Genomic DNA, 12,603 nt, shown 5'->3' with positions numbered 1-12,603 from the left:
TCTTCGCCCCAAATTTTTACAAAAATTCTGGCGGAGGCCCTGCCGACAGTTCGAGTCAAGGGCATATCCATCATCGCCTATCTAGACGATCTCCTCCTCTTTGCAAACTCTCCCATGAAATTACTAGAGAGCCTGAAGTACACACAGGCATTCCTAGAAAATCTAGGTTGGATGGTAAACAGAGAAAAATCCAACCCAAACCCCAAATATTATACTTGGGGTACATACTAGACTCAGCTCAACAAAAAGTGTTTCTACCCAGGGAGAAGATACAAAAATTCCAAGAGGCGATGAAAGCATTACAGGCCAATCAACCATGTTCAATGAGGCGAATAATGTCAACATTAGGATTACTAACCTTAGCAATCCCGGCAGTACAATGGGAGGGTTTACATTTTCGGCCCCTACAGATGTTCATCTTAAAAGTATGGGGAACGCAAACAAGAGTCCTTAGACACACAGGTTCTGATACCAGCACAGGTAAAAAGATCCCTGTGGTGGTGGAGGAGATCAGAAAATTTAAACAGAGAACGGATGTGGGCCCTACCAATCGCCTGTATAATAACTACGGACGCAAGCGGTATAGGGTGGGGAGCACATCTAGGCTCCCGGGTAACATAGGGAACTTGGAAAGAGGAAGACATGACGAGATCATCCAATTGGAAGGAGCTGAAGGCAGTACTTCTAGCACTGCGATCCTTCCAGAAAGAACCGAGCGGTCATCACTTGCAGGTCATGTCCGACAATTCATCAGTAATCGCCTACATCGACAAGCAGGGAGGAACAAGGAGCGGAACTCTGTGGACCTTAGCAGAGGAAATCCTAAATTGGGGAGAGAAAAACATACTTTCCTTGTCAGCAGTACATTTAAAAGGGGAATTAAACAAAGTGGCAGATTTCCTCAGCAGAAAGAAGTTAAGAGAAGGCGACTGGGTATTAAATCAGGAAGAGTTCAAATGGATCACGCAAAAGTGGGGAACACCTCAGTTGGACTTATTTGCCTTAAAAGAAAGCAGAAAGGTTCAGGCTTTCTTCTCCCTGAAAAGGGAAGATGGTGCGCTTGGAGTAGATGCACTAGCACAGAATTGCGCTTTCAACAAATACTATGCTTTTCCCCCACCAGTGCTACTGCCAGCAGTATTAAGAACATTTCGTACAGAGAACACGTCACTGATTCTCATTGCACCACACTGCTGGCCCACTTCTGTGGTTCTCTATGCTCAAAGAACTTGCTATAGAACCCCCTTGGTTACTACCAATCCAGAAGGATCTCCTCTCCCAGGGCCCAGTGTGTTGCCCCAAGTGGAAAGGTGAAACCTGACCGCTTGGTTTTTGAGGAGCAGCTGCTGAAATTGAAAGGATTCTGAAACCGCTTAATTGATACACTGCTGAAAAGCAGGAAAATGGCACTGATAGGTGGCACTGATTTGCAGCAGTGATGGGCATTGATAGGCGGCACTGATGGGCACTCATAGATGGCACTGATGGGCACTGATAGGCGACACTGAGCACTGAAAGGTTACACTGATGGGTACTTATGGGTGGCACTGATGGGCATGGATAGGTGGCACTGATGGCTGGCACTGATGGACACTGATAGATGGCACTGGGAATCACTGAGGAGGCACTGGCAGGCATTACTGATGGGCACTGATTGGCATCATTTGTGGGCAAAGATTGGCATTATTTGTGGGCACAGATTGGCATCCCTGGTGGCCATGGGTGGCATACCTGGTGGTCATCAGTGGTGGGCGTCCCTGGTGGTCCTGGTGACATCCCTGGTGGTCCTATGTGGGCATCCTCGGGGGGCTGCACTGATAATCAATCAGCGAAGACCCCCCCCAACAGGAGAGCAGCCAATAGGTTCTCCTCTAGTCGCGTCTGTCAGACGCAATAGAGGAAAAGCCGATACATGGCTCTTAATGTTTATACCGTGATCGGATGTGATTGGACACAGCTGATCATGTGGTAAAGAGCCTCCGTGAGAGGCTCTTTACCGAGATCGGTGTTGCGGTGTGTCAGACTGACACACCGCACCACCGATTGCCACGCTGCGCGCCCCACACATTATTGTGAAAGACGTCCTTTGACATCTAATCAGGATAACGGAACCCCTGCCCGGCTGCCATTTTGCTATAGGCCAGGAGGGAAGTGGTTAAAGATGGCCTAGTGCCCTGTAAAAGGCTGCATTGTTTCCTCCGCAAACATGCCCAGGGCTGGCATCGGCATAAGGCAGCCACCTTAGGGTGCTAGAATAGTGGAGGTGGTAAAATCCAAATCTTTACTGTAAGAGCGGCAAGGATGTGGAATTCCCTTCTACAGGCGGTGGTCTCAACGGGGGGCATCAATGGTTTCAAAAAACTATTAGATAAGCACCCCACAAGGCCTAGAGCTGCCTCTGGGGAGGAAAGGGGTTTTTGGGGTGTATGGCCCAAGTCCGGCTGATCAAAAGCGTCTCCAAGAGTGTTTCTGGCATCGCCATTGGAGTCGTCTCACTGTATTATTCTTAGGAGTCAAGTATATCAGGATATTCAGGTGAACAGGTAAACTCAGTCTAGAAGAACCACAGAAACGCTCTACCCTATGATTGGTTGATGCCGCAAGTTCCTCTATCAGTTTAGTTTAATTAATCTTAGAAAACCACAGGCTGATGGGGGGGGGGGGCAATGTTTTTTTTAATTTTTTTTTTGTTTTTTTTTCCAGAATAGTAGAATACATGCTTTCACTGTGTTGAGTAATTATATCAATAGAGAACGCTTATAGTGCTTTAACAACATAGAGATTAATTGAAGGAAGTAAGCTGAGGCGTCATCAGGCATTTGGATGTTTATTATAAAGATACAATATTTAACTTGCATCTAAACGTCCTTTAAGACCTGCACAGAACCAGAAAACCTGTAGCATGGAACCCTCCTCTTTTTGACATCTCCAGCACAGTGGCAAACTTTGTAGGAATAGTTTATGTAAGGTAGTGGGAATTCTGTACCACCTTGTCGGGATTTTGTATCCTGTCTCTTGGGTCTTACATGAGATTGCTGCATTAGGAATAAAACAGATGGCTCAGTCTTGTTGATCAGTAAAGGTCGTGTAAAGGTCCTGTTCCCGTTTGGCCAGGTACTTCAGGGGTGTTGAATTTATTGGATAGGCCAGTATGCACTATGACTGCGAAAGGGTGCGTGGAATCACCTCCCTGGTTAGGCAAAGTTTTAGGCAAAGATGCAGACTAAATGTGCCACTTTATGATATGTCCAGCAAACCTAAGCCACCCAGTGATTTAGGTCTGGTCAGAAGTTGTTGGTTAATCCTGTGCGCTTTACCAGCCCATAGGAAGTTCTCAAACTCACTCTTAATCTGTTTGAGAAAAGATCCCAAGATTTGTATCGGAAGGGTTTGAAAGACGTATAGGAGCCGTAGAAGCACATTCATCTTAAACACGTTGTTCCTGCCAAACCACAAAAGTAAGCAGGAAGACCATATGGTTAGATCTCGTCTAATTTGCGCTGGAAATTGGGAAAAGTTGGCAGCAAAAATGTCTTCAACCGCAAGTGTGAGAGAGACCTAAGTATTTAAGATGCTTCAGGGTCCATTTAACCGAGAAGTGCGCCTGTAAGGTGTGCAGGGTCATCTGCGATATTTTAACATTCATGGCTTCTTTAACCACTTCAAGGCACCACCCCCTTGTGATGTCAGTGACCCAGCATGCTCTTGGCAGGGTTGCCAACCTCCCGCAGCATTTTTTTACTGACAAAACATGGAAAATTTACTGTTGGAGCACATTTTTTACTGGCAACCTGAGAAATTACAGAACTCCTATTGAAAACTAACACAGTGAATATTTGAACAGTATAAACATGATATGGAAGCACTGACAATACCTATAACAAAGTAATTTGCTTGATTTACACTTAAAATGTCAACACAGCATGAAATTATCAGCCCCTGATATTTACTGGCTGTTGTAAAAAAAATCATTTATTTTTACAAACTGTCAGTAAATTTACTGGCGGTTGGCAACCCTGGCCCTTGGTCAATGATGTCACAAGGTGGCGGTGCCACCCCTGGGTGGCCCCCGCCCCATAGTTATTTAAGAGCTGTCACATGGCCAAGCAGGCAGATGGCAGGCTGCATGCAGGTTCAGATAGGGGTCCGCTTTGGATTTTGGGGGGACCCCACATTATGTTACACCCATATTCAGGGTGTAACATGTTACTAACAGACTGGCCTCCACAGCTCCCTGATTCCCGCTGTGACAGCTAGAGAGGTTCTTCTCCCTCCCCGCTAGCTCCCTGCTGTGTCACTGGTTGACAGGGCTCTGCGCATGGAAAACTACAAGGTCCAGCAGCCTTTGCGACTGTCGGCTTGTAGTTTTCAATGAATTACCACAGCGCCCTGGAAGTTCATTTGTGCTTCCTGTCAGATTGTATCTGCTTACCCGTATGTGATGTACGGCAAGCAGATACACTGGCAAATCTGCTGGAGACCTGCATGGCACCAGTGATCTGCTGATTGCTGGTGCAGTGCTTTACAGGCTCCAAAAAATAAATACATAAATAAATGCACATTTTTTTTTTACCTGCAAAATAAATGTGCATTTATTTAGTTTTTTAAAAAGTGAACTTATCCTTTAATTTTGGCTCCTTAAAGCGGAGTTCCAGGCTTTTTTTCGTTTATTAAGAGTCGGCAGCTACAAAAAGTGTAGCTCCACAGACACGGAACCTCGCTCCTCTCCCCCCTCCTCTCCGTGGTGCCTCCATTGAAACTGTGGGCACCCGGCCGTGACGGCTTGTGGCATCGCAGCCGGGCGCGCACTGCGCATGCGCGAGTCCCACCGCCCTCTCCGGGTGGACAGGCAATCTTTTGGGACCTGCGACATGTCCCAGAAGATTGGCGAGAGGGAGGGGCCGCCTAGGGGGAGAGGAAGAGTGGCCTAGCCGACCCATAGTCTGAAGTAGGAAGTGGGACAGGAAGTCCCACTCAAAACTAGTCACCCACTCCCCCCCAAAAAATGACATGACAAATGTGGCATGTAAGGGGGCGAGGAGTGCTTAAAGCAGAAGTTCCACTTTTGGGTGGAACTCCGCTTTAACAACCAGCTATTCTTCACACAGAATTCAAATCGTTCTGAAAATTTAGAATTCGTTAGTAACTATCATCAAAGCATCAAAGTGCTGTCAAGTTGCATGATTTTTAGGTCGCACAAGTGTGAATGGACTCTCTTTATTTGACCTGCAACCTCCTCCAATTTAAAAAAGTAACTGAAATTAATTGATTGGGGGGGTGGGATAAATTAAAAAAAAAATCAATTAGAAATGCGGCTATGTTCAGGAAAAAACAATCACGTTCAAACTGATGTTAAATAGTAGTCAGTACACACCTGCCCGTCAATGAAAGTGACTTTGATTAAGCTCAAAGTTCATAAAGTTCAGCTGTTCTAGTGGGATTTTTCTGACATTTACTTGGTTGTCTCTTATAGCAAAAGCCATTGTCCGTAAACAGCTTACAAAGCACCAAAGGGATTTTATTGTTGGAAGGTATCAGTCAGGAGAAGGGTGCAAAAAATTTTCAAGGCATTAGATATAGCGGGGAACAAAGTAAAGATGGTTATCAGCGAGTTGAGAAAGTATGGCAATGAGTGGCAGTCTTACCCTGGACCTCAGCCAGGCCATTCCCCCAATGCATTTCACCCCGCCCACTGGAGCTTACTTATGGGTAAGCTCCAGTGGGCAGAGTGAAACACATTGGGGGCGTGGCCTGGTGGGGGGTCCAGGCTGAGACTGCCACTCACTACCATACAGCAGGTCTTGACCTAATGTGCAGCTCCCAGGACACCTAGTCACTCTCTACCTTTGCCTGGGGCATAGGCTAGCTCCCTTCCCAGCCAGCACTCACAACGGTGGGCACAGGACTTCATTCCCATACAGCCTGAGTTTCTCACACATATCCTTACTCCAGTTTCCTCCCATGGTCCAAAGACATACTGGGGGTTAATTGGCCCCTGTCTAAATCGGCCCTAGTATGTGTATGTATGAATCTGAGTCGGGGACCTTAGATTGTAAGCTACTTGAGGGCAGGGACTGATGTGAATGTACAATACATATGTAAATGGCTGTATAAATTGATGGCGCTATATAAGTACTTGTAATAAAAAATACCACATGTGACAACAATCTCCTGTATTCTTCATTTGTCTGGGCTGTGGGGTAGTGTGGCACAACAGAAGCCTTTTCTTACTAAGAAAAACATCCAAGCCCAGCTACGTTTTGCAAAAACCTACATCAAGTCTGCCAAAAGCATGTGGAAAAATATGTTATGGTCTGATGACACCAAGACTGAACTTTTTGGCCATAATTCCAAAGGGCATGTTTGCCGCAAAACCAACACCATGCATCACCAAAAAACGCCATACCCACAGGAAGCATGGTGGTGGCAGCATTATGCTTTGAGGCTGCTTTTTCTCAGCTGGTACTGGGGCTTTAGTCAAGATGGAGGGACTTATAAACAGTTCCAAATATCAGTTAATTTTTGGAACAAAACCTTCAGGCCTCTGCTAAAAAGATGAAAAGGAATGTCATCTTTCAGCATGACAACGACCCAAAGCATACCTCTAAATCAACAAAAAATAGCTTCCCCAGATGACCAAAGTTTTGGAATGGCCCAGCCATAGCTTGGACCTGAATCCAATTGAAAATCTGTGGGGTTACCCGAAGAGAGCTACACACAGGAGATGCCCTCACAATCTGACAGAATTGGAGCACTTTTGCAAGGAAGAGTGAACAGAGATTCCCAAGGCAAAACGTGACATGCTCATAGACTCCTACCCCAAAAGACTGAATGCTGTCATCAAATCAAAAGGTACTTCACCTAGTATCAAAAAGTTTTTTTTTTTTTTTGCCCCCTTTTAAAGATTGCAGTTTGCTTTTATTTGAATTGCATAGATTATAGGTCATATTATAATTATAAGAGGGTGTGTACACTTTTATGCATATACATTATTTTATTTTTCCCCCAGTAAACCGTTTCTTTTTTTTTTTTTTTTCATTGAATTGCACAGATTACAGGTCACATTAATTATCAAAAAAGTGATTGGGGGGGAGAAGTGATTTATTTTGGTCTAATGTTTTTACATCTCAAAAATCTGGCATTTTAACAGGAGTGTGTAGGCTTTTTATATCTACTGTACTTTCCTAACTTATTAAACTTATATGACATCAGGCTATTGTATAGTACTAGTACATCAGGCACAGGGTATTGGGTTTTATCTCACAGGGATTTTCTTTTTATCACTTTTAGGTCAACCTGGGAAGCTCCTCTACATTATGCATGGTTCAGAACATCCTCTCAGTACATTTGCTTTGTTTGAGAATGGACCCTGCTTGGTTGCGGACCAAAACTTTGACGTACTTATGATTAAATTAAAAGGATTCTTTCAAAATGCAAAGGCTAACAAGATGGAGACAAGGGGGACACGCTACCAATATTGTGATTTTCTTGTCAAGATTGGTACAGTCACTATGGGACAGAGTGGCCGAGGAATATCTGTGGAGGTAAGGACATCTGCATTTCTTCTATTGAAAGACATTGTTTTCTGTGACAAAATGTGCCATCAAATAAGGATGCTTCCAAAGACGTTCGTTTGCCAAGCTAAATAATTGTATTTAGTAACTATAATGTCAAACATGTTTCTAGTTTAGCTACAATCTTGTTTTGTAGTAGCTGATAGGGGTACACACACAAGATCACTGAATACAGATGTGCATCCAGAATTTGTAAACACCATCATGCAATACGTCCACTTACATCTGCTTGTATTCTGGGGGTGAACGAGATGAAAGCTGAAGCACTGATACACCCTTACGCTGAAGTACATGGTATTTGAATGTAAAGCAGATGCTTAGCTGAACATTTGTCTGATGTAGTAAGCAAATCATCTACATAAAATGATGTATGCTGAATGCCTTGTGTACATGATCTGAAATTTAGCAATTTCCATAGAAGCATAAAACTGCAGAAGTGGCCAATTTAATCGTGTAAACTAATTTAAGCAATGTTTGCATAATATGTTATTTCAGAGACTAGAACCGCAGTTATTCTCCAGAAGAACACTAGAAATTTAAATTAATTTTAATTGTCTTCTGCTCATTGCCCCTTTCTGTGCTGGCCCTGACGGGGAGCAAAACATTTGTCCTGAAAAAAACTCATTCTGGGACTATTGAAAAGATTACATTTACTGTAAAAAATGAATTATAGAATCCTGATCTAACTCTCTAGCATTCCTGGACTCAACTGATCAACTTCCTGTTCTTCAAAGGTTTATGGCTCCAGTGCTCCAAACGGCCCATGATATTCCTTTGGCAGATAACCAGGGCAAAAAATCAAATGTAGAAAAGACCTTATACTGACTTTCTACTGACCCTTTTAGGCCTTTAACCATCTCATGGGATTGTCAGTTTTTGCTATGCGTGTAGTGTTTATATAGGGAGAATGGACCTAGACATCGCACCAAGGTACCTTATACACAATGCTAATAATTAGGAATATATTTAAAAGCATTGTACTTTAGAGGGGGAGCTCTATCCGGAAAACGTGGAAGAGATCAAAGATCGCCAGGTGCCATGCCCTTTAAAATTTGGCTTCAGTGAGAAATTCGGCATTCACTTTTATTCACATTTTTTTTTCATGTCCGGGGAGTAATTGGTTACCCCCACAAGGCTGATGCTGGAGCTCATCATGAAAGCAGAAAAACTGGTACTGCAGGCTGATTTCTTTGATTAGTTTCAGGCCTGGCTATCTGCTCAGATTCCTGGCCAGTGTAAGTAGGATGTTGGGCAGTGTACAGAGGTCAATAGGATGTTGGGCAGTGTACAGAGGTCAGTAGTAGGTAGGGCAGTGTACAGAGGTCAGTAATACATAGGGCAGTGTACAGATGTCAGTAGTAGGGAGGGCAGTGTACAAAGGTCAGTAGGAGAGAAGTGTACATAGGTCAGCAGTATGAAGATCAGTGTATAGGGGTAGGGAGGGTATGGTGCGGGGGGGGGGGGGGGTTAAGAGGGCCCGGTACTGGGGGGTTAGGAGGACATGGTACTGGGGGATCAGGAGGGCAGAGTACAGGGGTATCAGGTGGGTATGGTGCAGGGGCTCCTGATGGCAGAGTACAGGGGGGTCAGGAGGGCATGGTGCAGGTAGGTTAGGAGGTTAAAGGGCTGGGTATTGGGGGTCAGGAAGGCACAAAAGTTCTTTACCTATGCAGAGTGGCGCAGGGAAGCTGTCATGGCAGAGCTGCATGTTCTGATCCCCACTGGCCCTCCTCACATATCACCCACAAGTGCATTGGATAGATCGGAGGGAGAGGGCCTGGGGCAGAGGCACACACTACAGTCAGTGGAAGAGCTTGGGCATGTTCGGTCATAAGCCCCGAACCCTCCCGAGCTATTTCTGAGGCTTTCCTCACCCCGAAGCTGCGCGTATACAAGGAGTGTGGCTATCTCTGCAGGCTGGGAGTGGTTGAGCGTGCGCCAGCATGCTCTGAGGGGGAGTGTCGGCAACCTAGGGATCTGTTTGTGATCCACATGTCACCTGCACGCGGTCCACAGGTGGATCGCGATCGACGGGTTGCTGACCCCAGCTTTAAATGGTGGGTCCACTCACATGCAGATACTATAGAAAGTTAGAAAATCTCCTTGTGCAATAAGAAGCTGTGATGCCCTTGTATGTAAAAATACTCTACGATTCTCTACGATTCTATACTCTACGATTCTATACTTTTGGCCAATTCAAATAAGTTTGACAACATAATTCAGAAAATGGAAAACCAAGATTTGACTCATAAACTGTATCAACAACCCTCGGTAAACAATGTATTAGATTTCCTTTTAGGATAAGGGAGATATTTTTGTTGCATTCAGAAATGTAGTGTGTAGAGGTAATTATCCTTATTTAGGATATCCACTCAATTCTGGTTAGATCATAACACTTCCCTTTTTAGATGCACCAAAAGAAAGAAAATAGTATTTTTGCACTCACTGTAAAATCATGTTCTCAGAGTTTACTATAGGACACAGATCAACCCCTTCTGTGTTTATGTGATGCTCTTGGCACTGCTTTGTTACAAAATGAAGGTATGCTGGGAGTTGGAGGGACTATACCAGGCTGGACATTGTTTTTTGTTTGCCAGTGTCCATATCTTCCTGTAGGCAGCAGTATAACCCAAATTTCTCTAAATCATGTATCCCTAAATTGTGCCCCACTGTACGTGTTTTGTAAAAAATCCACCGATAAATACCTTATTTTATAGCGCAGCTCGGCGCTTGTGTGACCAGCTGCCTCTCTTCTCTGCAGTTCTGACAGCAAAGCGGGCGGAGCCGAGAAACCCCCGCTGACGTCAGCCAGGAGGAGGAGAGGACGGGGAGAGAGACGGCCGGTCACGTAAGCGGCGCTATAAAAGGTATTAGCGGATTTTTTACAAAGTGCATACAGTGGGGCACATCATTTATTATAACAGAGAGGATTTTAGTACCAAACACTAACTTATGATACCAGCAGGAAGAGGGGGGGGGGCGACCACTGGTATGAGCTGACAGGCAGGGAGGAGAGGGGGGAGAAGGACACAGGAGAGCAGAGAGCATAGTTAAATAGTTAGTCAGGTTGAAAAAACATTAGTCCATCACGTTCAACCAAGCAGGGCTGCGGATGATGGAGGCACGTAACCTGACCATGTTGTCAGGGCTCAGCAGCCATGACAAACTGTGGTCAGTTTACAGGGGCGAGGACAGAAACTGGCAGGATCAGCCAGGTATTGCAGGTGATACAGGGGGCCAAATTACACAGCACAAGCACTGTGATGTATAACATGCTTTAAGGGAACAGGATTCCTTTTTTTTTTTTTTAGGGTAACAAACACTTTAACTCCAAGAAAAAGTCTTTACTGTGATCTCTAAAATCCTATTATGTACTGCATATTTAAGTAGACCTAGTACAGGATCATAACTATAACCCATCTACTATTTTTTTTGTTTTTTTTCCCAGGTGGATTACTGTCCCTGTGCTGTGCCAGGTGACTGCTGGAACCTCATGATGGAATTTATGCAGATGTTTATGGGCAGTCATGCTCCATCTGGTCCCCCGGTTTTTAGTGCCAAACATGATGCACTTTACACACCTGGAGACACTATGATGCAGTACATGGAGCTTCTAAATAAGATCCGCAAGCAACAGCAGGGTACAGTGGCTGGCATGAGACTATGACAGGGTCCCAGCCATCTATCTTCTATGCTGGAATGTGGGCAAATCTGTTACTCCATGCTCCTCTGCAATTCTTGGATATGCGCTAAACAGCAAATTATGTTTTCCTTAAGACTGATGACCTAATGTATGGGACCTAGGAAGACCAGCTAGGACACCTGGTTAGGTTAGTTGAAATAAAGTCTCTTAAAAGATGTTACTGACTCAGAACCTCATTACCACTTAGTTCTCAAATCAATGAACAAGAAATCAAACCAATGAACAAGAAATCCTACCTTTTTAAAAATAGTCATTTGTCATTGATTTGAATTATGAGACTTTGTACTTTATAGACATTTTAAGTTCAGGTTCTGTCTCGTGCTTTTTCTGATACCTATAGTGTTCTCCAGGAATTGAGCAAGGATTTCTTAAAATTGAAGGTAAACGCCCCTAAATTGTTGTTGTTTGTGTTTTTTATTGCGGAAATTACACGCCTACAGGCCCTAAAATGTTTTTAATGTTACAACAGTACCGAAGTGCAGGCACCTTGTGGTGGCTGCAAGTAGCAAGGCAAAGTTTCAAGTTGATTCCTGTTCCTCTCTGGAGATCCCTTGTATCCTAGGCCTTTGGCTGTACATGAAGCCTCAGTTTCTGTCCATGTCAAGATTGATTCTCAGCCCTGCTCCTGTAATTGAAATGTTAAATACCAAAGACTCTTCTACCCACTGAAGCTGTGGCATTTGACAGTTGAATGGAAAGTGGCAGGGCTAAAACTTAATCTGAGCAAAAGTCGAGACTTCATGTACAGCCTAGGCCTAGGATTCAAGGGTGCTCCACAAGGACCCCAGAAATCAGTTTGAAGACTTAGATGGGTACACTTTAGCATTAATTTTAGCTCTTAAAATGTTTTTTTAGGACAGGCCAAATTTGACCTTTTATATACTACTGAAGGCTTTCTTATGACTGTGCCAAATTTGGTTATTATGTGATGCAGAAGCCTCATAAAATGTATAAGAACCTTCTGTTGCCTCACCTGACTAAGCCAGATACTTCTTTTTTGTGCCTCATGCAACCCCCCCCCCCTCCCCCGACACTCAAGCCTACAGTCAAAAGATTTCAGTAACAAAGGCAGGGTTGTCCTTTCCGAAAGCAGTGGGCAGGACTAGGTGTGGCTTGTTTCTGATTGACAAGTTACAGGCATGTGAATCAGAAGTAACAGTGCTGATAGCTGTCAGTACTAGGATCCCTTTAGGATCCAGCAAAACTCTCACCTGACACAACCTTTGCCTGGGAAACGGCTCACCTTTAAATCACCTCTATCAGCATACCACCAGTGCTCGTGATAGCATTGTTACCTTGTGTGCTCCTGCTTGACCCAGCTGATAT

General features: G+C 44.4%; 1 protein-coding gene across 1 annotated transcript in view; it reads left to right on the top strand.

Annotated features, from left to right (window-relative positions):
• The window catches only part of MED20 (mediator complex subunit 20), a 37,068-nt gene extending 25,396 nt beyond the window's left edge, over positions 1-11,672 (top strand). Inside the window, exons 3-4 of the mRNA XM_073615939.1 lie at positions 7,291-7,544; positions 11,023-11,672. Coding sequence (XP_073472040.1) covers positions 7,291-7,544; positions 11,023-11,241 — 473 coding nt within the window. The 3' untranslated portion in view covers positions 11,242-11,672. The remainder of the gene's footprint in view (positions 1-7,290; positions 7,545-11,022) is intronic.
• Positions 11,673-12,603: the final 931 nt, after the last annotated feature.

This window comes from Aquarana catesbeiana, linkage group LG02, assembly GCF_042186555.1.
Source record: "Aquarana catesbeiana isolate 2022-GZ linkage group LG02, ASM4218655v1, whole genome shotgun sequence".
Taxonomy (NCBI): Eukaryota; Metazoa; Chordata; class Amphibia; order Anura; family Ranidae; genus Aquarana; species Aquarana catesbeiana.
This window is presented reverse-complemented; position numbering and strand designations above follow the sequence as displayed.